Source organism: Sphaeramia orbicularis, chromosome 19 (assembly GCF_902148855.1).
Source record: "Sphaeramia orbicularis chromosome 19, fSphaOr1.1, whole genome shotgun sequence".
Taxonomy (NCBI): domain Eukaryota; kingdom Metazoa; phylum Chordata; class Actinopteri; order Kurtiformes; family Apogonidae; genus Sphaeramia; species Sphaeramia orbicularis.
This window is the reverse complement of record NC_043975.1, coordinates 15,929,882-15,956,166: the sequence shown is the minus strand read 5'-3', so window position 1 is coordinate 15,956,166 and position 26,285 is coordinate 15,929,882. Positions and strand designations below refer to the sequence as shown.

The 26,285-nt window shown below is 37.8% G+C and overlaps 1 protein-coding gene across 1 annotated transcript in view; it reads left to right on the top strand.

Annotated features, from left to right (window-relative positions):
• dnah9 (dynein, axonemal, heavy chain 9) overlaps nt 1-26,285 on the top strand; it is a 344,949-nt gene that overhangs the window by 299,460 nt on the left and 19,204 nt on the right. Inside the window, exons 71-74 of the mRNA XM_030122326.1 lie at nt 8,062-8,289; nt 13,656-13,847; nt 14,000-14,191; nt 20,063-20,233. Coding sequence (XP_029978186.1) covers nt 8,062-8,289; nt 13,656-13,847; nt 14,000-14,191; nt 20,063-20,233 — 783 coding nt within the window. The remainder of the gene's footprint in view (nt 1-8,061; nt 8,290-13,655; nt 13,848-13,999; nt 14,192-20,062; nt 20,234-26,285) is intronic.

Sequence of the window (26,285 nt, the reverse complement as noted above, 5' to 3'; positions counted from 1 at the left end):
AAGCGTGGACCAGGGCACCGTGGGACACCCTTTTCTTTTAGCACAGCTGGTAGAAATTTAGAAAAAAAAAGGGTGGAGTGGGGGGTGGGGGGGTGGAGGAGGGTGGAGGAGGTTGGGGTGTGCCATCACTCTCTTCAGGCCAAGGATAGCACAGACAAGCAGTTGTTTAATTACCTTTGCATAAGAATTCCGATCGATAGGCTTAAAAAGGCCTTGTCCCCCTGGCAACAAACCTCCCACTCGCTTTATCATCGGCTGTCTGTTTGTCTGCCCGCTGAGAGCCACCCCCATGGCACTGGCCTGGGAGGGAGAGGAAAACACAAGGGAGGGAGGGGAGGGATCATATTGTCATCCCTCTTCTGTTTTTGCCAACAGTATCTTATGATATAACGCTCCATCTTCCTGTTTCTCCAGTTCTTCACCCATGTAACTTTAATTCTTTGTCATTTTCTCTCAGTCTCTTATCAAACCCACTGTCCTCCCACCTCTCCCTCACACTCACCAGCTATCTCTTCCTCCTCTCCTCACTCTCCTCACCTTCTCATCTCAGCCATCCTCCCACCTATCCACCACTCGGCTTCTCATCTCACCATCCACCTTTGCTCTCCGTCGCTGCCAAGCCCGGCTCCATCAGCGTCAGCCCCAGGTCAATGGCAGGTTCCCCCTTTAGCCGACGGGTAATTATACTGCAGAACGGCGGCTCTTTCTCAGATGGGGTCTGGGAGACGGAGATGCAGAAACTTTGAGAGCAGCCCATTGGGAGGGAGGAACGGTGGGGGTAGAAAGGCAATCAGTCGGGCAGATTGGAGTTGAATATCCCACATCGTCCTGGCAGTGGGAATCGAGTGGCCTAAACTTGCCAGGCTCATCGCACATTTACTGCTAAAGCCACCCCATTTGCAGCCGGTTGACAGAAAGAAGTGCAGATATGGGAGAAAGCAGGCGAGACAATTTGAGGAAAATGCTCTTCTTTAGTGTTCTCTCTTCCTTTCACTTTGTAAGGAGAAGGGAGAGGTAACTGTGGTAGTCTTTAGAAACTAAATCATTCATGGATTCCTCTTGGACTGAGCGTTAGACAGACCTCAACTTGTGATGATTTCAGATAAGATTTTGAACAATGAGGTTATGAATATTGTGTGAAATAACAATCAGTCTGGATATTCTGCAGACATTTTCATGATTGTTATGACCTAAAATGGTTGATTTCACTGTACCTGTTCCACAAAATTATGCCATGCCTCTCGCAATGCAGTTGTAGGATTAAGTGAAGATTCCAACCATTGAATTTTTTTTTTTTTTTTATCAAAATATTCTAACACTTTTTATTTTTTTTTTTAAATTTTTTTATTTTAATTTATTTAGTTTTTCTTTTTTTTTTTCTTTCTTTTTTTTTTTTTTTTTTTTTTTTTACAGATTTCTTTTGCAATTGAAGAAGAATACCTGAGGGTGTGTTATTCCACAAAACAACTCAAACTCACAGGCAAAGCAACAAGCACTGAATTATAAAATATTAAAGTGCACAGAGTATTGATAGATGTCTTGTGTAATTTTCAGTAACCGTTACAAAATACAGCAAAAGTAATACAAAAATAATAACTGTCTTGGTATTTTTCCAACCAGATTTGAAGGGAAGTTGCAGTGATTTTGCTTAGTTTTTTTTTGGATTCCATGAATTTGCATTATTAATTGAGATCACAAAGCTGTCAATGGAAATACTGAAATAAAGTGTAAATTAAATGGACTGACATTATAACTGGGGGTTGAATACTATCAGCCTGGTCAATTATCTGATCTGATGTTTTCTTATAATATTAAAGCAGTGTTTCCCAACCTTTTTAAGCCATGACACATATTTAACATTAGAAAAATCACAAGGCACAGCAACAAACCAAATTGTCACAAAAAGTATATTTATTGAAATATAATGCAAATCTAGTCTCAATTTACTTACTCAGTGTGAAACCTGGGCCTGTTTAGTAGAACACAAAGGTGATATTGTTGAAAGAATTGAAGAAAGACACACATGAATGTTCGTCAACGGCTCTGAGTCGCTCTTTTCGTCTTTTTATCAGTCATGCTTGAAAAGCCCACCTCGCAAAGATAGGCTGTGTGTGTGTTGGGGGGGGTGCAGGGGTGACATTGTCATGGGCGTTTGGAACAAGATAACTGAGAGGGGTGTGTCAGCAACCCTTCAGACAGACCCCCCAGCTTATGGATTGAGGTCCTTCGTATAATAGTATGGGAGGCATATCCCCCAACCCAACGCCAATACAAAGATAACTAGAAGCACACGGAGAGCGCAGACCTCCACCAAGGCAGATCAGTGAGCCCCCATGCCCCTCCACCCCCTTCACCCCCGATCACCACCAAAATTTAATCATTTTTTCCTTGTGCCAGTATCAACATTTCCTGAAATTTTCATCCAAATCCGTTCATAACTTTTTGAGTTATTTTGCACACAAATAGACAAACCAACACCGACAAAAATATAACCTCCTTGGCGGAGGTAATAAAGATTGCTAAAATATGCAACGCAATGTCTCTGATGCTGTTGTCCCTCTCTGTCTGTCATCACCTCTCTACATTATACTGAGCAACTCTGCTTTTTGCACCACAATCTGCTGCTGAACCGGCACTTCTAATCAAGACGCCAATTTCAGTGCAGTCATTTATTTTTCACTTTATTTACTTTATAAAGCTTTAGGGAGCTGTTTTGGTTATTTAATTATTAAAATTTTCAGTTAACTTTATAAGTAGTGCTGGTGGAAGGTCTGTACTTTTTATTTAAAAGGTCTGTTGTGCAAGATACAAAGGGCTCTAATTGCAGAAATGGAATGTAATATTGTTTTTTCTTTAGTGTATAATCACCTGGAAATAATTGTTTTTTTTGTTACCCTACAATTAGCTCTATATTTTCTAAAGTTGGTCATCTTCAGTGTTGTGTTCCCTTGTTTCCACAGTACATTAGAACTGACTCTATGGTTTTATAGAGGTATAGAAGTGCGAGTTCCATCCACTGTTAAGATACACTAAGATCACCTACTGTATTCAAGTGTGGTTATTTGTATGGAGTTATTATCCATCCAAAAAAGCCTTGAACACATGAATCTAGGGTGAGAGTGAGAAGGACTGTTCAGCTGGTTGCAGTCTGTAACTTCTAAATTACTCCTGAATATTACTCACTGAACATGTATTATAATGTTGAAAAAATACCTTAATTTTCTTAAGGACCTCTCTGCAAAGCTTTGTGTAAGAGTCGGGAAAAAGTATTATTTTCCAGATCTCCTTGATTCACAATAATCATTAATCAGGGTTTGCACAGGTGCTTGAAATCCTTAAAAATGCCTGAATTTCAATGTTGTGTTTTCAAGATCTGTGCTTGAAAGTGTTTTAATTATAACTCTGTGATGTGATTTATTTTTTATTTATTTATTTTTTTTATAGTAACTCTGCCAGGTTAGAGTGGCAAGTCAAAGTGACATACAGAGAGGTGATACATTTAAAAAAAAAAAAAAAAAAAACTTTATGTCAAAAAAGAAAATTAGCAGGTGCTCTCAGGTCGACTCCAGGTACATTTTTATCTTAATCTTTGGTTCGGTGCAAGTGTGCCTGAAGAACACTACGTTTTTTGCTATTATGAAACATAATTTTAGATGTTTATAGCATAATTCAATGTACATCTTTGTGATAAAAAGTGAAAAAAATAATCATGAGTATATGTATTCCTGTAGTTATGTATTTTACCCCAGCGATAAGGTGAAGATTTGTTAGAAGGGCTTGAAAAGAGCTTGAATTTGACCTTGACAAATGTGTACGAACTCTGATTAATGGCCCCGAAATAATCCTGTTGGTACCTCTAATTTTACAAACAACAGTGTTACTGATGGTTTTAAATATCGTCACTGTGAAATTGATTCTTATGCCCTCGAGAGGAATTACCGCCAAGGCAGCACATGGGAATTGTGTGATGCTGCTTTTCTGATACAGCGTGTCCTTGTTAGGGTATCGCAGTAGAGCTTGGATAAGCCAAACCATGGTGCCATAGGAATTCACAGTTCAAGGACCCGTATCACAAAGCAGGATTATGGGGTTAGTGAGATAATTTCAGGTTTAACCCTGGGTTTCAAGTATTATGAGGATTGATAAGTTTTTACTTTGTATCACCATGGTAACTTACACAGCAAACCTAATTAGATAAAATTCAAGATAGAAGATGAAAATGTATGAAAAGACTACCTTCTGACCATTACTGAACAATTGGTTCTCCTAGAATCAAAAAACCCTCGGTGTGTGTGTTAAATAGTGTGTATTTTATGAAAGCTAGGCTTTGCTTTTTATATCTATACCAATAATCTTAACATAGCTAAAACAGTTGTGGAAAAAAAACATTATTAGACCATCAAAAGTCATCAGAAACAATGATTATGTGATCAAGTACCAACTCCTGTGTGTATCATGTGACTAAAACAGACAGAAAAGAAAAAACATGGAATGCCTAAAAGCACTGTTTTTGGCAGTACAATGCCATAGAAAACTGAAGTGATTTTGGTTATTATCAAGAAAACCATGGAAAATGGATAGATATCAGCTCTGAAATTAAACTCTTATGAGCTGTTTTTGTTGTTATCATTATGTTTGTCCAAACAAATGTACCTTTAGTTGTACCAGGCATTAAAATGAACAAGAAATTGAAGAAAACAAGGGCGGTCTAATAACTTTTTCTGCGACTGTATGGCTAAACAAACTAAAGCACTAAACCATAGTTGTTGACCTTATAAGATATGACTTTAAACTTACCAACTTGAACTCTACTGTTATATTAATTAAAGTTTACTTAAGTCACTAGTTTTTTATCCTTTACTATCTTACACGTGTTTTACAGGATCAACATTGAAGTTGAAAGGTCTCAATTTGTCTTCCAGGCAGTAAAATTGATCATAATATTAACTTTGTGTGTTACTTTCAGCCTTTTAGTCGTAAATTCTTCGTATCTATTAATAATAATAGTTTGTTCTTCAGGTGGGAAATATGTGCCTCTACACGTGTCCATGTTTGTGATTTGCCATCTGGTGCCAACTCTGCCCCATGTATGTGCACACACCCTCAACTAGAGTCAAAAACCTGGGTAGTTAACAATCGTCACGACACCACTTTAGGTCATTGTGGTTGCTAAGTTTGTTGAGCTGGGTCATAGCAAAGTGGTAAGAGGAAATTCATAGTACAGGCCCCTGGTTTTGAAACACGCAAACAATGTATTTGCATTATGTTTTACTACATACATCTCTCAAAAAGCTCTCTCTGGTTCAACTTTACATTGCACCATCCAGGTAAACTCATCTTTGACCAATAACGTTAACTTGATAAAAATATAAATATTGCAAACCTCTGCCATGCAAACAACATCCTGAATGTTTGTGATTTTAAATTTAGACTCAGCAGTCTGTCATTCTGTCAGCGCCTGCAGTGTGTCGGCAGTCCTGTTCGATGTGTTTTCTTACGTCAGTCTGGAGTCTGACTGGTTCTCCACTGCGGGGTAACCGCCTCCTCCGCACCGGAGCCCAGCTGTGCAGCTGTCCTCAGCGCTGCTCCTTGACGAATGTGTTTTTGTGTGTGTGAAGGAGAAAGATTGGGTGCGTGCACCTGCATGCATTTATATGGGAACGTGTGTGTGTACGTGTCTTTGTGTGACAGGCAGCTTGATGTGCCATTGTGCTTTTCCCTCAGGTTGTGTTTGATAGCAATGCATCAAAGACCTTGCCAGTGGTGTCTTCTAATGGGTTTTAGATTCAACTTTTATATTATTATGTAAATAGGTGACTCTTTGATGTAGTATCAGCGTCGTCATCGCAGGGGCTGGGAGGCCCTTATCAAGAAGATGTTGAGGGAACAAAAAATGTTGCACCTGAAAGTTAATTAAAAAGCCATAAAAGAGTAGCTGCTCCTCTGTCTTGTTTGTTTGTCTGTCGGCCCGCTGGTCCGTCTCCTTCCATTCCTCCCCCTCTTCTCTCCCTCCAGCCAGAGGATGAATGGTTTCATTACAGTGACAAGTTCTGAGGCACTCTCTCACTTCTTCTGTTGGCTCCCTTTATTACCAAACTATTTACATGCCAAGAGGAAGGGTTGTACTCTGGGTTGATGAAAAGGCGCTTGAATTTAGACTTTTAATTCGTAAAGCATTCATTATTCTCCAAGGTACCCAGTTAACTTATCCCCTTCCAGCTCCTTCAGGACTTCTCTCTTATAAAATGTAAAAGTTTCCTCCCTTGGTTTCTCCCCAAAATTGCCGCCTGCCTGCCGTATCCTATCGTTCGGAAAGAGGACTAACTCCAGCCATCATAAGGAAGATTAAATATGGAGAGCAAAGGGAAATGAGAAAGTAAAGAGGCTTAAGAATTAATGACTGGAGTTATTAGTGCTGTAATTAGATTTAGGGAATGGGCAGTGCTGCATGGTTTTGTGGGGGGCTAGGCTGAGTCCTTATCATTCACAGGATATCCTGTAAGTGTCAGGACAGTTGAGATGGAAAATTGAGCTCATCCAAGCTTGTGTGATAGTACAAGTCAGCTCTGCTGCGCTAAGAGATGAATATGCAGAAAAGTGAGGCTGAAGTTATGCTGGAGAACGGTCGCTTAATGTCAGCAACCTGAAAATGGGTTTCAAGTGCTTTGTACCATTTAATTTGGTGCCACATCAAAGTCACAGTGAAGAGAGGAGAATATGCAGCATTTTAATTGCTCCTTTTTGCTGGTTGTCATTGCAAACATAAATTATACGGGCAATTCCAACATCAAGTACCTTATTAAGCTATTATGTGTTATCCATTAAAGCCCAGGCTTTTACAAATATCCAACAAAAAAAAACATCTTCTTGGTATAGATGAGGTGTTCTGCGCAGAGTAAAATTAATTTTGCTTCGCTAGAACTTCACCAATAACAAACACTGTCTTTTAACCTCTTAACATCCACCAAATGACCAGTAGGGACATATTTTAGGGGTAGGGTAGTGTTGCATTTGCACCATGTTGAACTTGTGTAGTTGTGTTTTAGCCACATGTTAAACACACAAACTAGAAGTTCCTTATAAAACCGATTCAAGAGTAATACATGCATGGTGACCTCACGCCTCTTGTCAGACCAAAGACTTCAGACTAAGCTGAAATTGTGTAACTACTTGTAAAGCAATGATCTGCAATGTTCTGAAAACCTGCTAGTTTAGACAAAAGCAAGACAATGAGACAGTAAATTATTTCCATAGAGACGACTCCTTTGGTTTTTTTGTTTGTTTTTTTTTTGTTTTTTTTGAGCTGCATAGAAGTTGGAGTGTCTTTAAACAGTAACCATAAATAGTGACTTAGTTTGAGACAGACAAGAGACAATCTGAATATTTCTCAAGAGTAGAGTTATTTAAAGAAATGAGCAGAACATCACATTACTGACACATTATCTGTGGAGTCAGCTGAAGGTGAAGAGTTTTCTGCTTTAATATGATGATAATGAACACATAACATGGTAGATTGAACCTCAAACACGATAAACCAGAATACTGAACAAAAGAACATTGTAGGATACTTGCAGCAACTTCATTATAATTCATTTCCATGTCTCTTAGTTTACAGGATGGGGGTTTTCTCAACATGTCCCTTGGGAAACTGATTGAGAATAGCGATAGCGAGTTACTTACCATAGTTGCATTTCTGATCAAATGGCTAAAACATAAAAAGAGTTCATATTCAGTTTTTTTCTCATCTTTTCCTTGAGCATTTCTGTTGGGTAGTATTGTTGTCACTTCTGAGTAAATATGAACTATTGACAGAAGTTCACCAGGAGAATATCTGACAATAATGCTATGTTTCTTAGTGAGCTACTGCCAATAAGTTATGAGAAATCATACAAACAAACACATTACACTAAGTTCTAAAACTTGCCAGTGATGATTAGACACTATGAGTGGTATTTGACTCCATCAGTCAACTGGGTCTGAACTGGGATTTATTGTTATGCTCCATGAAAAGGGTGTACGTCAAAGAGTTAACCCTGTCCTTGCCAATCCACTGTCTTGTAGAACATCCACCTGGTGGCTCGCTGGCTGGGCACATTAGAGAAACTCCTCGAACAGCATGCAGAAGGAAGCCATGAAAATTTCAGAGTGTTCGTGAGCGCTGAGCCCTCATCTACCCCAGAGGGTCATATCATCCCACAGGGTATTCTGGAGAACTCCATCAAGATCACCAATGAACCACCAACTGGAATGCACGCCAACCTGCATAAGGCTCTGGACAACTTTAACCAGGTAAGTCACTTCCTTTCTTCATTAGCCATGTAAGAATTATTGATACACTTGAGTATTGCATTACTATGTTTTATTAGAATATATTGGCTCTTAAAAAGACATTTATTTTTTTTAGTAGATAAGATTCATGGCAGACAGTTAAAAAATGGCTTCCTCAACATCCCTGAAACTCACACACAATACCTATTACGACCCTGACACCCAGGTCCACCCCCACTATGACCTTAACACTTAAGGTCATTAACAGAACACAGACCACTCCCCTTTAGGTTCATAAGTCTGCTTTCTTCCATCAGCAACTAGAACTGAAGAAGTCTCTTGGATGAGAGACAAAATGTTTTCAAAAAAGTAAAACTAGTCCAGTTGAACCTAGAAAAACGATGACCAGGGCAAATGAGAACTTCCACAGACATCCCTACTTATCAGTGTTAATGATGATAAATATTGTGTAATTGATCATAATTTCAAGAATAATCAGTAAAACAAATTAATCAAAATGCACTATTTACATGAAAATGTATGTTTAAGTTGAGCAACGCATAGAGGGTTATCAGTACTGTCATCTGTTTATAGCCAGACTAAACTTTGTCATGCTCTTATTCTAAAACATTGATAGTAAAAGTGATTTTAATGTAAAATGAATGTACTGTGTAGTCATCAATTAAAAATAATACAACCTGAATGAAATTTTCTTACTAATTTCAGCCATGGCCATATGGATAAGTGCATTACAAAATACTACCTCAATCACCAGGAGAAGAAAAATCATTTTCTTTACTCATGCCATGTTAACATTTGACCAATTGAATGAATTGTTAATTTGGTGCAACTATGAAGTCTCTTTTTTAATAGACTTGTGGTGATTGCATACCATGTTATAACACACTATAGTTATACAGTGAATAACTGCAGCAAAGAGAGACAGAATCAAGTGTTCAGGAAGGCTGGCTTGGTGAAAAATTAGCAATCACTTTGTGTTTGCTTCATTTTCTTGTTTACCATGAGTGGCAGTTGAGGCAACACTCTGCAATTTTCACTCCAGATTTCTCATCAAACTGCCAATTTGCAGAAAAGTACCGACTAGCAGATGGGGATAGTCACCTTTCAGTCACCCTGGAATTGCCTCTGACCCATAGCGAACAGGTAGAACTGTAGCTCATGCTAACGGCAAACAGTGTTAGCGTGGCTCCGCTCTGCAGGGAGACTGCAGTGCTATAAGAGATGACAACAGAGTCGATTTGCTTCTTTTTGTGTTTGTTATCAGCCAGACAATATCATGCTCCTGGGCCGTTGCACAGCCCACGTAGTTAGAATGGATCAGTGCGCCCGCCGCAGTGGCCTCGCCCAGCTTTTCTCTACCTTATCAGTTCTCCGTCTCTATCTAAGCCCCACCATTACTTTGGTGCTTCGCTGCCGATGCATCTTCCTCCACACCATTACCTGAGCCTCCTCCCAGTCCATTTCCAGCATCCTTAGTTTGCCGATATCTATCTGCTGATAAGTGCTACGTCGTGCTTGTGAGCCCCTGCCTTTATGCAGAGCCACAGGGAGGTTCGCTGAGGTAAGAGTAGGGGGAATATTCCAGTCATGTGTACTCAGTGAAAGCTAATCAATGTTAGGCTAACTCAGTGTAATAGGCCACCCGCGTTGGCTAAAGCCAGCACTAAGCCAGAGAAATGACAGTTTCTTTACTCTTGACCTTTTCACTTGAAGCTCTGCTGCCTCTTTCCAGCCCCCAAAAAAAACCCACAAAATCATCCAGGGTGGGCTAAAGCTAACACGACGTTCAGATATTTGCTGAGATTTTTCTGCATATTATAGAACGGGCTTCAGTGTGTTTACTGAAACTGATTAGTTTATCTGTCAAATTCTCAGTTTATTCAGATTCATGCATAGCTTGATGCAGAAATGTCAGATAGTGAAGTGTTTTTTTTTTTTTTAAACACATTAGTAAGCGCACATGTGTTTCCCAGCTATATGTCGTCTTCCCTCCTTCAGTGACTGCATGTTGCTTCTCTCCACTCCACAGGTCATGAATAGGGAGGCTATGCGTCTCTTTCAGCTGTGTTGAGCAGAGGAGTACCGTGCAGAATATTAACTAATTCTCCAAAAGGGTGCATGCTCTAGTCAGTCTGCACTGTACTTGTGTGTACGTGCATATGCATCGTTGGAGTCAGCTCCCCAGGGCACTGCTGCAGGGGGAAGTGAAAGGGCTTCACCATGACACATGCACGAATAAAGAGAATTTAGCCCTCTTGTTTCCATAGGGGTTATTGGCATACTTATTTAACTCTCCCTCCCCTGAGATTACAATGCCATTTACGTCCAGTTTTTTTTTTTTTCTTCTTCTTTTTTTTATTTGCCTGTCTGGAATAATGAGCCCATGAGACGGCTAGAGGCTGAAAACATCTGACAGGTTGTGACAATTAAAAGGGAATCTCATCGTTTGGGTTTATTGCAATCTAGTCCTCTCATTGTCTATCTGTTACTGCGTGGCACTGCTGAGGACTCGACTGAATAAAACAGATCACAGGGCTTTCTGCCACAACTTTTTACCTGTAACACTCCGGCGAGGCTGCTTTAATACGACCCTGCAGTTTAGGAGGCGGTGGATTTAATCTCATAAATTGTTCTTTTGTTCTTCATTTCTTTCTGCCAGTAGTGTTTTCTGGTTTTCTTTCCCTAACAGAGACATGAGGTAATTAAGTTCAAATACTTTGCTGCTATACTTAAGTAGACTTTTCAGTAGTGATGCACTGATACCAATAGTTAAAAATAAACTTTTAGCTCATAGCCAATGCCGAGACTGATACTTAGTGAATAGCACTTTAAAGTCACACCATAATTTAGCACACAACACAAGTGAGACAATCTAACAGCTCCTCAATAACATACTGAACTGGACTTACCATGACTGAAAGTGAACAAAATGGAGTGTGACTGCAGTCAGATTCTGTGGCTGGGATGGCACTATTGTACAGCAATCAGTGTATCAGAATCTTATTTACCATCTGTAAATAAGACACTGTTCAGTAGATCACTGCATAAGTATCTTTAGTTTTATTTCAAGGAATTAGAGCTGCAACCGATTAATCAACTAGGTGCTTGAAGCCAATGCAAAAATTCCAGTTCGATTAATCGACTGGAATTGATTGAAGGGAGATATTCTATTGCAGTTTTCCTGAATTGAAGCTTCTTTGTACGTCACAGTAAGCGTCCATGTGAAACACAACAGTGGAACCAATGTTTAACAGCAGAGAAATGAAGGAAACAAAGCTTTGATTCAGGAGAATTGTGGTTGAATGATTTTTTTGGATCACTTTGAGTCAATTAATCGGTTGCAGCTCTACAAGGAATTAATTACTTATAGTTTAGTTTTATGTTTAGTTTGAATTTCTCTGGTGTTTCAGGAATGAGGAAAGCTTTGACAATATTTTACATTTTATTGTTTATTAATTATCCCACACTAAGCAAAAAACACCATGAACTGTCAGCACAGCAGTGCTCAGACACAAAAGTGACAGAACAAAACTGAATTTACCTGCTGTTTATAGTTTATTTTACTTCATGCTGTGTTTTTATTGCAGTTTTATTTGCTTTTCATGTTGTTCACAAAACTTTTTTTTTTTTCATCACTAGTTTTGGCTTTTAGTTGTATTTTTCATCATCTATGATCATGGTGGTGGCTCCATCAGTCCCATTTTCAGTGAAATGGACATCCTGGGAAAATTTGTTCAGATTTAAAATAACTGCTCTCTTGGACTCCAAGATGACTCAATGTGAAATATATATATATATATATATATATATATATATATATATATATATATATATATATATATATATATATGACATGTTCACTTTACTGAGACATTATATTCTGCAACAACACTTTTCTGAATATTGTTACCACCCCCCCCGAAGGGGAGGCAAGGGGTATTGTTTTTGGCTTGGTGTGTTTGTTTCTTTGTTTGTTAACACTCTAGTAGCAAAACTATTGGTTGGATTCATACCAGATTGGGTTTATAGATTGCCAGTGACCCAGAATATATCTCATTACATTTTGGGAAATGTAGGTCAAAGTTAAAATTTTGTATGAATTTCTACAATCTTTTTTTTCCCCATTTACTTATAATGGTCAAATTTTCAAAAGTCTGTAACAGCAAAACTGTTGGTTGAATTCATACCAAATTTTGTTTATAGATTTCCAGTGACCCAGAATAAAGGTGGTTACATTTTGGGAAAAGTTGGTCGAAGTACACATTTTTTATGAATTTTTAAATATTTTTTCTTCTCCCATTTACTTATAATGGGCGAAATTTCAAATGTCTATAAAAACATATATTTTGTTTTGATTTACTTCAAACTTGGGATATATATATATATATATATATATATAAGCAACTGATATGCAGATATCAGCACACACATAGACATGATGACATCAGCTGGACTGATACCAAAATACGTGTGAGGGGCGGGGTTTGTTGTGCCTGGCACCACTTGTTCCTACTATTTCTCAAATACCCAAATATTCTTCTTGGCATTCCAAATAGTCTTCTTTGTCAGCTCACAGACTTAGTCACTGGCATATTTTAATTTATAAGTCTATACAAGGTCTGCTCCCACCCTACCTTCTGACCTATATCAGTCAGAGAACCACAGACACTTAAAATCTTCGTTCTCAGGATCTTTTCTTTTTGTCTGTTCCTAAAGTTAGAACTGAACAGGGGAAAAAGGCCTTTAGATTTGCGGCCCCATTCATCTGAAACGAACTACAAAAAGAACTGAAACTTAAAGATCTGGTTTCGCTGGACACTTTCAGGAGGATGTTGAGGTTGGGGAGGAGGAGGAGGAGGTTGTTGAGATAACCTTGTTGTGATATTGGGCTATACAAATAAAATTGAATTGAACTGAATTGAATGTTGTATGACTTATAGAGAGACACATCTGGCTGCAGATGTTTTCTCTGATGCACTTTGGAAGGTTTGACTTGATTTTGTGTTTTTTTTTATGTATTGAAAACTGGTTTTTGTTTTAATGTATGAAAGTTTGTGACTGTAACTATTTAATGTACTGCTGCCCGTCTTGGCCAGGACACTCTTGGAAAAGAGATTTTTAATTTCAATGAGATTTTCCTGGTTAAATAACAGTAAATAATAATATGATATTGTGACCATGTGTTACATTTGGTGACTTGGTTAACCAAACCTTGCCCACCCATTTTTAAACTGTGCTTACTGTACAGATCATATAGACTGCTGGGTTGAACGTGTGTGAAGCAGCCACATTGTAGAAAATGTACCTTCTTTGCAGGCACATGTGAACTACAACCTTGATGTATTTGGGACTTTTTTGTTTACCAGGACACGCTGGAAATGTGCACACGGGAAAATGAGTTCAAGAGCATTCTGTTTGCCTTGTGCTACTTCCATGCCGTGGTGGCAGAGAGGAGAAAGTTTGGTCCTCAGGGCTGGAACAGATCATACCCCTTCAACACTGGGGACCTCACCATTTCTATCAACGTCCTCCACAACTACCTGGAAGCCAATTCTGTGGTGTGTCTTTGCATGTTTCTGTTTTTCTTTTACTCCTGGGCAGGGCATTCCAAAGCCTGCTATTTGTAGTCTTAATTAACACATGTGACCTCAGCTAAACACCACAGGCCACCCTCTGGCAATGCAACATGCCCTCTGTCTCTGATTCCCAGGTGCCGTATGACGACCTGCGCTACCTTTTCGGTGAGATCATGTATGGGGGTCACATCACGGATGACTGGGACCGCCGTCTGTGTCGGACCTACCTGGGGGAGTTTATCAAACCCGAGATGATGGAGGGGGAGCTGTATCTAGCTCCTGGTTTCCCATTGCCAGGAAACATGGACTATAACAGTTATCACCAGGTAGGTCGCTCAGACGTAAGACTAAAAGTATAAAAAAAGATACAAGACAGAGCAAAATGTAGGAAAAAAAGGGTTATATCACATTTTGGTAAGAGAAAACCACACCTTTTAGAATTCCCCTGGTGTTTTCTAGCAAATTAATAGTGATAGCATCATTGAATCACTATAATTAAAAAGACCCTCTATCACCTTTGCTACTCTGTGTACAGCGCAGTTATAGAATCCAATGCTAAATCAATAACAGTTCCCATATGGGTCCCTGGGACATAACAGATTGTAGTTTCAGTTATATAAATATTTCTCAGAGGTGGAGCTGCACTGTGGGTGGAAAAAGACTTTGCCAGTTTGTCTTATTGGCAACCTCGAATGTTAGCAAACTCAGATTAGAAAGTTGTCTTACTGCGGAAGTTTAAGGGGAAGAGCAAGACGAATCATCAAACTGAAACCACAACATAATTTACCACGGCTAAATTATAGTATTTTTCAGGCCATGGCAGGGTTAGGCGCCTGAATTTATGACCACCTGTATTCACATGTGATCTATTTGTTGACGAATAATGACTTCCAGTCATGTGGCCTTTCCATTTATTGCTGGGGTTTCTAAGTGCTCTTGTTAACTTTACTGCACTTTCGTATCTCAGATGTAAATTTCATACAAAGAGCTCTACAACATGCTAACAAACATGCCATCACTTATTTGAAATAGGCATACAGTTGCGGAAAAAATTATTAGACCACCCTTGTTTTCTGCAATTTCTTGTTCATTTTAATGCCTGGTACAACTAAAGGTATATTTGTTTGGACAAATGTAATGATAACAAAAATAGCTCGTAAGAGTTTAATTTAAGAGCTAGTATTTATCCATTTTCCATGGTTTTCTTGATAATAACCAAAATCACTTCAGTTCTTACATCAATAGTTATGGCATTGTGCTGCCAAAAACAGCACTTTTAGATATCCCATGTTTTCTTTTCTGTCTGTTTTAGTCACATGATACACACAGGAGTTAGTACTTCTTTACATAACCATTGTTTTTGATGACTTTTAATGGTCTAATATTTTTTTCTGCGACTGTACCTTATGTGCTTCTACTCGTTTCACAGAGGAAGAGAATTCGATTATTATTATAACAATTATTATAACATTTTTTAAACTTCACAAACAATCTGGCTGTTTTCCCTGTTTTACAATCTGCACACTAATGCAGTTTCATTAGAGGCTAAATAGTTTTGCGTTTTGTTGTATTATAATGATTCTAAGAATCATAAAGTTCATCAACACAAGGATTTACGTAAAGGAAAGATGTAAGGTTCGTTAGTAATAGGTTTTTGTTTTTTTTAACAACATTTTGAAATTGAAGCCAATGTGTATTTATCTTAAAGTGGAACACCACTGTGAGTTGTACTTTAAGATTCTCTGTTAATTGGAAACAAAAAAAAGTAAACCTTAAGGATTTAGAAAACCTGCGAAGAAATCCATGGTGACACCACAGTGACTGCACCCCCTTCTCTCATATAGTAGGGATTATACTCAGACAGGTGGGATTTATTTTTGGGGGGCCCAGTCTTAGCTATAACTATAAATTTATGCAACTTCATTATGATGAGGATTCAAACTACAAATTTAATTTTCATTTCATTTTATTTATTTATTTAGACAGGGACAATGCACAATATACATTAACTTTAAAAAGGAGAGATGTAGTGTGCCAGGTTGTAGCACTAGGACAGGTTGATGTTATCATTAAAAATACAGACATTAATAAAAACTAAAACATACCAAAAGCAGTAAAAAATGCATTTCTATAACTCCATCTATATAAAAAATTTGTTCACATCCAATCATTCACTCTTTTTCGTCCCACTGCATTCTGTCATATACACTCTAAGCATGTTTACATTACATTACATTATGACTTCAGGTTTGGTTAGAGAGACCCAGCTCTTCATAGAGCACCTCCTGTCCTAGCACTTTCAAACATTCCATTTTAAATGTATTATTATGTTTATTCTGTTGTTTTACTTGGTATTTTTATTTCACTGTTTTTAATTGTACAGCTGTTTGTATGTCTTCTTGATCTAGTCTTGTATTTTAGTCTATCATCTTGCTTTTTTATTCTTCTGTACGACACTGTTTTTAATTGTACAGCTGCTTTATGTCTTTAATCTATATTCTTGTATTTTATTCTTTTATTTTGTTTTTTCCCCTGTAAGTCGCTTTGGAAAAAAGCATCTGCCAAATGCATAAATGTAAAAGTAATGTTAACTGTAGAGCAGGTATGGGCCTATTATGTTGTTTATTACCTCTGATGGTTGCATGAGGATGAGGAATTATCTCTACCTAAGTTCTGCCATTTCATCCATTTGGTTCCAAAAAGTCAAGAAAGTGGTCAAAATGAGGCTTCTGATATTATACTTAATGGATGCTTGAACAACCCAAGACATGGAAGCATCAGACACCATCTTGCACCTCCAACAAAAAGCTTGACATTAACTGTAAGTAAAGTTACAGACAGACTCAAACTGACATAATCAGACATTGCCAGTGGAAGGTCTGAAAGTACAGATTGTATCACCAGGCGTCTACAGCTTGTGTGCACAAAAGTGTCAACTTCTGGTGTTACAGATGGGACCCCTGAGCTTCTAGCTAGGAGGTCAGTGTGTGAAATACTGAGGCACTGTGCTGTTCAGTTACTTATATATTTGAGCATGCTTCCAACTGTATATTATACATACAGTATATCTCCATTAATCATGTTGACTTGATGAAGTCTGACTCTGCTTCAGAGAACTGACACCAGGTATGACAGCTGCCGGCCCCATAATGTTCTGGTTCACCTCAGTCTAATTCATCCTGCTTGTTACATCTCATTATTTATCATAAATCTTGATTGAACTCCTGAAATCAGAAATAAGCATGTTATTGGTACAGCTCTCTATAAAAAGGCACTGACATTATTAAGAACTTTCAGAAAAGAATAAATAAGCTGGGCCTAGCATATTGCAGTACTTCAGTTTGGAATGCGAAGGGAAGACTATATTTTTTTCATTGCATGACAGCAGGAAGCAGCTTCACTGGTGTCCCTTAAGAAAAAGTGACAACTGCCAACATTCATATGAATAACACTGTTTCAGGAAATGTGTGTTGGTTCTTGCAGACAGTCCAGATTTTCCTCATGAGGTCCCTTGGGCCCCAGAGGGAGTGGGGAGTACAACTTGTATTTATTTTTTTCCTCACTCTCGGAGCTGCTCAGTGGGCACATCCTGGCTGTCACAGTGGCTCCGGTGGGAAGGGCCAGAGCGTTTTACATTTGGCTGTCACCACACAGCCAAGCTGAGAGCTGAACGGTTGAGATTTGGCCGAAGAGCAAGGGCTGTGAAGGCCTGTGGGTCCCCGGGGGTCTGTTAGGCCATCGCCTCCCTCACAGCCATCTGGAGCAAACTTACTGTATATTTAGGATAGCTGAAGTCTGTGATAGGCACTGAGGAGTTAGTGACTCAGCAGTTTTACTTTTTCTTTCAACAACATACAGGTGTACGCAATCAGAAAAAAGGAAGTCAGCAAGCAGGGAGGAGATCAAACAAGCTGACTACAAAGTGTTTCTGCATTAAAGCCCAATGTATTTTCCATCAAAACTTTCATCAGTGCATTATGATTAGAGGAGCTTTTTTATTTAACATAAGTGCCCCACAAAAAGCACCCTTTTTCAGTTGAGGTTCCACTTTCATCTGCACTAACTTAAAAGGATATTGATATTCATTATGAACCAGCAGATGGAAAACGCCACATTTCCTTCCCCTTGTTATGGTCGTTAGCAGTCTGTCAATTGATCCTGAGTGTCTGAAATCTCACCCAGAATGAGCTCATCATTTATATGGTTCCAGCCTTTTGTCAGCATTCCTTTAGAAGAAACACCTGACAGACGTCTTGCTCCGGGAGTAATTTGGGTTTGCCTATCTGTAAAACTAATCACGGAATCTGTAAGAATATTGTCTTTTTGGAGGACAAAAGGGTTAAAATGTCACTGCTTCAGGTATTTCACATGGGATTTTACACAGAGTTTTTAACATCACAGACTTCCATTAAATACTTATTTTATGTCACTTCTAAATGATTCTAACAGTGGAAGTCATGTATTTCTCATTCTTGGTGTCCATATGGTAGGCAACAGTATCTAAAAGCCACAGAGGCTAACAATTTAGCACGTAATGTAATGCAGGAAATGAAAAAGCATCATGAAAGTGTAAATATCAACATTTTATTGAGATATATTTTAAAATTACAAAGAAAAATCTGGAGAAAAAACACTGAGATCAACAACACAATTCTGTCAGTATTTATCATTTGCATATGTTCATGTGCTTTAATGGTAGTTTGTGCTGAAGTCTGCTTGGTGTGGTGGTTTGAGGACGTATACTAATACCATTTGTGAATCATCTATTGATCCTGTGGAGGAATAGAAAGAGGCAATGAGTGAAATAGAAATACATGTACAGGCTTTCGGCACAGATGTAGTCAATGGAGATAGATGATAGAAGTGGCTAATGTCAACAAAGGACCTGCTGTAGTGCTGCATTGTGTAATAACGGTACAATATGTAATAATGTACTAATTTTTCACCTCATTATGTAATAACACTGTATTTTGTAATAACATGCCACATTTTCTTATAAAATTCCTGAACGCACTTTGTAATAACTTATTGCATATTGCAACAGTTACTACACAATGCGGGTGTAGCAGGGTTTTTTTTTTTGTTTTTTTTTAAGAAAATGTAATAATTTGTTGCACAATGTGAAAAACCATCAAAAAAAAACAAACAAAACACTGAAATTGATGCCTTCATTAGAAAAACTATCATACCAGCAGAATATTAAGCATTCCAGCTTAATTATTCATTCATTCATTCATTCATTCACATGTGTATTTCAAACTTGCTACCACAGTTTAACACTTAACAGAGGACAACTGGACAGACCAATAAACACATGGTTTGAAAAGGGGATGGAGGAAGCCTTGCTTTTAAAATTCCAACCCCTCACACCACACAACCCATAACAAAACATCTCACTAGACCAATACAAAACAATACAGAACATTACGGAACATTACAGAACAATACAGAGCAACACAGTAACACTTCCTCACAGGACAGGAACATAGACAGGCCCGGATACATTAGAATTAATAATAAAAAAATTAAAAATAGGAAGATGTTTCATTGGTCAAACCTAAATCAAATGTAACTGTATTCTTTACAATGGAGAATGTGTTTGCAAGGTAGAATTAAGTATTACTGACAAAATGCTCAAACTTTATTACAAAATGCGTTCAAGAATTTGTTTTACAAAATGTGACATGTTATTACAAAATATGGTGTTATTGCATAATGAAGTGAAAAATTATTACATTATTACATATTGCACCATTATTACATAATGCGGTGCAACACCTGCCACCACTACAAACTTAACATAAGCACACCTTTAACTGAAAATGAACATCCATGCCCCATTTCTGAAGACCAACTTTCTGACAGTTTCCACGGACAAGGCTGTGAATACCACAAAAACATTTGTATTTAACATGTTAGCATGCAAACAATGATGCAAATGATTAAATGTCACTACTTTTTGTATTTACCAGATCAAACTAAATTAAATTTCAGTGTCATTTTAGGACATTGCCATTGTTTGTGTGAATTTAAATATCTGCGCCATCAGCTGACTTCATTTCTAAGCTAGCAGTAGCTAATGTCATAGAGATACATGTTTTATTGTAGACAATTAGTTGAAAGAAAAAAGTCAGAACTAGGGTTTGTGGCAGTACATCAGAAACAGACTTTTCTGACATAAATTACTCCTCTCCCAGTACATCGATGACACCCTACCTGCAGAGTCGCCCTACCTTTACGGCCTTCATCCCAACGCTGAGATCGGCTTCCTCACACAGACCTCAGAGAAACTTTTCCGCACAGTGCTGGAGATGCAGCCCAGAGACGGAGGGGGCGGTGAGGGCGGTGGGACGACACGTGAGGAAAAGGTAAAAAAAAAAAAAAAAAAAAAAAGCCAACTCAAACTGTGAATCTGGAGATATTTGAGATTTTAGAACCATAACATCAGGGATTCAGCCTGTGATGTGGGGAGATAAAAGGCATTTGATGAGGTTAAGGTCAGTCTATTTATCCCACATCAAACTGAGAAAAACATTTCTTTATGGCTTTATATGTTGAAACATGGGATTTGAGCAAACTGTAACACAAAGATAAAAGCACTTTATTGTTTTTAGGAGCATAATACAGTATGATGAAGTATGAAAATGCCTCTGCAGTAATATAAGGGGCCAAAGTCCACGAAAAGAAAACGCTTCAGTCAGCAGCTATGTCATCAATGACTACTCTTCTTATCATATTGTGATTGTTTTTTTTTTTTTTATCAGTTATTATTATTTGCTCGTGTCTGTAAAATGACAGCTGTTTATTATGATAAAGAAAACACAGTATATAAATGGGTGCTTCTATGAAAGTGGTTCCTAAAAGCAAAACAGAGGGGCTAAAAATCCAAACAAGATGCAGAGTAATGTTATGAAGCAAGTTTGGAAGCAAGTTTGGAAGCATGTTGCGTTGATTTTAAAAATAAATATTTACTGAGATAACAAAAATCTGCATGTAACACGGTAAAAAGGACATGAAAATTACACGCTACTATTTTTTCAAATACCTTTTTATTCTCTCACAGGTACGTTTTGGGAATCAAAGTAAATATGCAAGGGAGAGTGTTTCACAAAAATGACCGCTGTTGCAAAATCACTCGCGGTTTATTTGTGTTTAAAAGGGCAGGTTCTGCGTGTAACGCCAGTGGACACAATGGGTTACTCATGAAACCTCGAATGAGACTGCTGATTCGTGAAAAACCTACATGTCTGGATTAGAAAAACCACTTGGATCATCAAATTTAACACAGTGTCTTTATTTATAGTGCTATATAAGACCATTTCAAGCAATGTTTTCCACACATCACATCCATTAAGTGTGACTTTGTTAAGATGGAGGCGTGGGTAGGTCATTGAGGTAAAAGAATTGGACTTGAAGAATTCTTATGGAAAACCAAAGCCTGTTGTGCACATCTGTTGAGCTAAACTCCAAACAAGAGCTCCACATCTTAAATGTATGATGACAACAGGTGACATTTCTGTAGCTGCTGCACACTGAATTGAAAATAAATTGCAGACCAACTGTTTGGGCCTGTGACAGCATAGAGGGTGATTTTAACAGGGATGGCATTTTCTGCTGCATTTTCTGCTTCAGTGCTGCTCTGAAGTAAAACTTATTTGAGTGTAAAAGCTCAAACAAACACTCAGTCATACAGATTGTGTGGCCTTGCACACTCTCAATAGAGTCAGTGTCACTTTTTTTAATGTCATAAATCAGGCTCTTGCTTTTCTGAGTGTAATCTTTGTTAAAAAGTCATTTATGCTTACTGTTGCTTGAAACATGCTGCAAGAGTGATTCATGTTGCATGACCTTTCTTGGTATTACTATAAACAGCCTGAATTGTAAAAATTTAATAGGAGCCTGTTTATGTTTAATCTTGTGAATGATGAGGTTCTTTTTAAGCCTCCATTAAAACAGTGTTACTTGGAGGATTCAGTATGCAAACCACATGTAGGAGACACTCGATCATTTGGGCAGATTGCGGCACACTACTTTTTTTTTTTTTTACATGCTTTCATGTTCCTTTAATTTAGGTCAAAAAACTGTCTTTTCTGGGAAAGAACTGAACCACCATTACACAAGATGATTCATAAAGCGAGAATTCATGTGATCAGGCTACTTCAAGAGATCCAAAGTTCTCATGCACCAAGGTTCTAATAGTTTTGGATTTTTCATTATACTTTAGTTTTATTTAGTTTTGACTTTTTTTTCTCTAATTCAGTTAGTTTTAATTCGTTTTTAGAGCAGGTTTGCTAGTTTTTATTCGTTTTCATTTTTTTTCTAAATGCTTAGTTTTAGTTTAGTTTTAGTATTAATTTTAGTTTTATCGTATCTTTTATCTTCCTCGCTGTCGTATTCAAATAAATCCCAGACAGGACTCTGCTGCTTTCCCCCAACTTTAGTCTCCATGTTTCCAAGTAGAGTGGGGACAGGAAGACGACTCTAAACAACAAGTGACAACAAACATGAAGTACCGTATGGTGCCGCAAGCTAAAATTGCTAGAGCGAAATAAATCGCTTTCATATCAGTCCAACATTGACAAAGACGAAAACGAAGGGAATTTTATCCATAATTTTTACGTTTTAGTTAGTTTTATAAGCACACAATACAGTTTTAGTTTGTTATTGTTTTTTTCTTTTAATTTTAGTTTTTATTTATTTCAGTTAATGAAAATCTTTTTTCAATTCTAGTTTTCATCATTTTGTTAGTTTTTGTTAATGATAACCTTGTCATGCACTTTCTGTAGACCTCTGAAGATTGAACCTGGGGTGTCCTCAAGAATGAAACCAAACTGAGGGTGACTGCGATGAGGAAAGAAAGCGGTTGTACTTAGGTTTGATATAAGTAGCTCTGATAATTTAGACCACTTTGGTGTGAAATACGTCACCAAAGAGATCACATCACAGCAAATACAAGACAGGACTCATACATACAACAATGTAGAACTTCAGGCAGCAATACGGAAACATTGGTGCTGTGGAGCTCCTGTCAGCCCAAACGTGATGTTTGAACTACTCTGTGAACATGTACGCATGTATTATGGTTTCTGCAAGATGGTAATTGTCAGTTTTGCCTGGTGAAATATATGATACAGATAAAATAAAAATATCTTGCTCCAAGTGGGTGGTAGTCAACTTTGGCCGTAAAGTAGAGTCCTGCACGGGTCCACTTTTCCGTACCCGCAAAGCTGAGTACTGCAACCCGACCCGCTACCCACATTTTTTTTTCATGTTCAATCCGCACCCGTCCGTACCCACATAAATTAGATCTGCAACCTGACCCAACCCGACCAGTGATTAAACACATTGTCTACACAGTAAACCACTTTTTAGGGTTTTATTTTTGGCTAAACCGCACGCTATCAAAAAATCTCTAATATGTGCTGTTCAGTGACGTTTGTGGGCGGATGTAAACAGAGGTGAGGTTCAATTCACAATAAAACAAAGGTGAAATTAGATGATCGTCATCATTAAATGTCCTGCAAATTATTTTCATCCAGAAACCTTCTTGTATTTTTTCACTTCCTTGCTCGCTACCCGCTCGTATTTCATTTAATTTACCTGTAACCACAAAAAAATTTATTTGTTTTTTTTTTTACCCATCCTCACATGTTTTTGCGGGTTGCCTGACCTGGTGCAGGACTCTACCCTAAAGTGTTGACTAAATGAGCTGCCTCTCTTCTCATCAAACCGGGCTCAATCCAAACCTACCACAGATTATCATGACACCAGCTTGCTATGAGAAATCAGATGGCACAGTGTTTAAAACAAAGTTGTATGTTTTAATGCAGTGGTTCTCAAATGGGGGTACGCATACCCCTGGGGGTACATGAAGGCACTCCAGGGGGTATGTGAGATTTTAAAATATAGTTAAAAAGTAGCAACACATGCAAAAATCCTTTAAAAATAATTATTAAATTAATTAAATATTTCAGGAAAATATATAAGTTCATAAAATGAATTTTATATTCAGTAGGCTATTCAGTTTCATCATCCTAAAAACCCAGAGTCTCCCCCATACCAGAATGGTTCGACAAAACCTGTCACATGCCACCTAGCATCACCTGTCAATCACTTGAAAACTCAAACAATGGAGTCGTAGTTGAAGCTTAATTCTTTTTGAGAATAGATCTTTACTATGATCCCAAAGGAGGACACTTTATGTTGATAGTTATTTTTACGTGCACAAATCTTTATTTATAATTAAGATAATTATTTCCTTCTTTTTTAGTTATATCTTTTTATTTCCAAATAGTTCAAGAGAGACCACCACAAATGGAGTTCCAAAGTTTAATAAATCAGACACTGATGGCACAGCACTCTGTTTTAAGTCATTTTTTTCAACCAAAAATGCTTTGTGCTGGTTAGGGGGTACTTGGCTGAAAAAATATTTCACAGGGGGTACATCACTGAAAAAAGGTTGAGAACCACTGTTTTAATGAATGGAGGTTTGTTCATAATAATTAAACCATTCAATCAGTCATTTCCAAATGGACAACTGAAGCAGACAAACAACTGCAGAATAAAACAGCCAACAAATGCCACTCAAATGCATACATTAATAGAACCAAAGAGGACTCCTGACTCAGAGTTTAAACAGCTTATTTACTGTCCTGAAAGTAAATGAAAAAGCAACTACAGGCGTATTCTAATTTGCCTTCACTGTCTAAAACTAACAAAGCAAAATTACAACTGGGACAAGCACCTCGGCCTGTGAAAGAATGACAGAAAAGTCTAAATATAAAAGAAACTGTGTGCTGTGGTCCAAACTACCGGGCCCAGGCTCTGGGAGCTAAACACTGTCTGATTGGATTATGGAACTGGGTCGCTCATCCAGTCAGTGTGCAGGGTAGGTGGGGCTGGAGGTGAGCCAGGCCCCCAATCAGTGAAGTCGGGCTGGTACAGTCAAGTTTGCATATCAAACAGATGACAGAAAACTGGTAGAGACAGAGTGGCTGTAAATTTTAACCAAATTCTCAGAAAATGAGCACGAAAAACAGCTAACATATGAATTTTATCTAAAAATGTGATGTAAATAATAGGTGGTTCATCATTATGATCATTATAGTGGTTTAAAACAGTGGCATTTACACAGTAGTTATTATGTACAGTAGAATACTAGATGAGCTGTTTTGTCTTAAAGAAGATGCTTTTAGTTTTGCGCTGGTCTCTATCATATAGTTCTGTTCAGACTCTTCCACCATTTGTCTTTTGTTAATATGCCATGTTTTCCATTTGGTTCAAGCATAAGAACACATACAGACACACACACATGTTTTTGTAATTTTGGTATTTCCACACAAAAATGCAAATGCAAAATAAAAGAGTTAGATTGAAACACACATTTTGCATTAGTACTGAGCTCCCAGAGCATGTTTTAATTATATTTTTAGAGAAAACAGAGGGTTCACACTTACAGGAAAACCGTAATCTCTGCTCAAAACAAATATATGCAGGAAGGAATAAAAGAATACGAAAGCAGTCGCAGCCTCCTATAAAGTCATAAATTTGATACTGTGCACATGTTGGCGTGTCATAAGCTCCTCTGTTTTCATTGTGTTTTGGTGTTTTCAGTATTCTGTTTGTGTTCCACAGATACTATGTTGTTGCAATAGGTGTATATGACAGATTACGTTAAAGTCTTTCTGTTGCTTCTCTGTGATCAGTCTTTTTTAGTACAGCCTAGAGGTGACTGCTGGTTAGTCTTTAAAAGTCGGTTTTATTCAGTAGTCTAACATCGCAAACAGAACAGTTCTATAGTGAATTCAGCTCGATTCAGACACTTTATTATTTATTTATAACTTTATTTTTAACTATCAGTTGTTATAGATGTTATGTTTGCATGTGAAATGTACTGTTGAGTATAAAATAAACTATCGTAACATGACCTCGGAACAATCCTCTCTTGTTACCAGATTGACAGGGAAAAATTCTAACAAAAATGTTCTTTGCACTTTCATCATTATTGTTTAGATACCTTCAAATCATCCCTGTTTGATTGATTTTGAATTTAGCTAATTTCTATTTTTTAATTATGGAACAAGTGGTGCTAGGTACAATAAACCCCGCCCCTCGCACGTACTGTACCTTATTTTGGCATTGATCCAGCTGATGTCATCATGTCTGTGCATGTGGTGATGTCAACTTATCAATTGCCTCTAAATATGTGTCAAGTTTGAAATAAATTGAAACAAAATTGATGTTTTTACAGACATTAGAAATTTTGTATGAATTCAACCTGTAGTTTTGCTGCTACCAACATTTGAACTGTCGCCCATTTTAAGTGACTGGGGGAACAAAAGATTGAAAAAATTAATGAATAAATTTGAACTTTGACCTAGTGTTCCTAAAATGTAATGAGATCCATTCTGGTTCACTGGC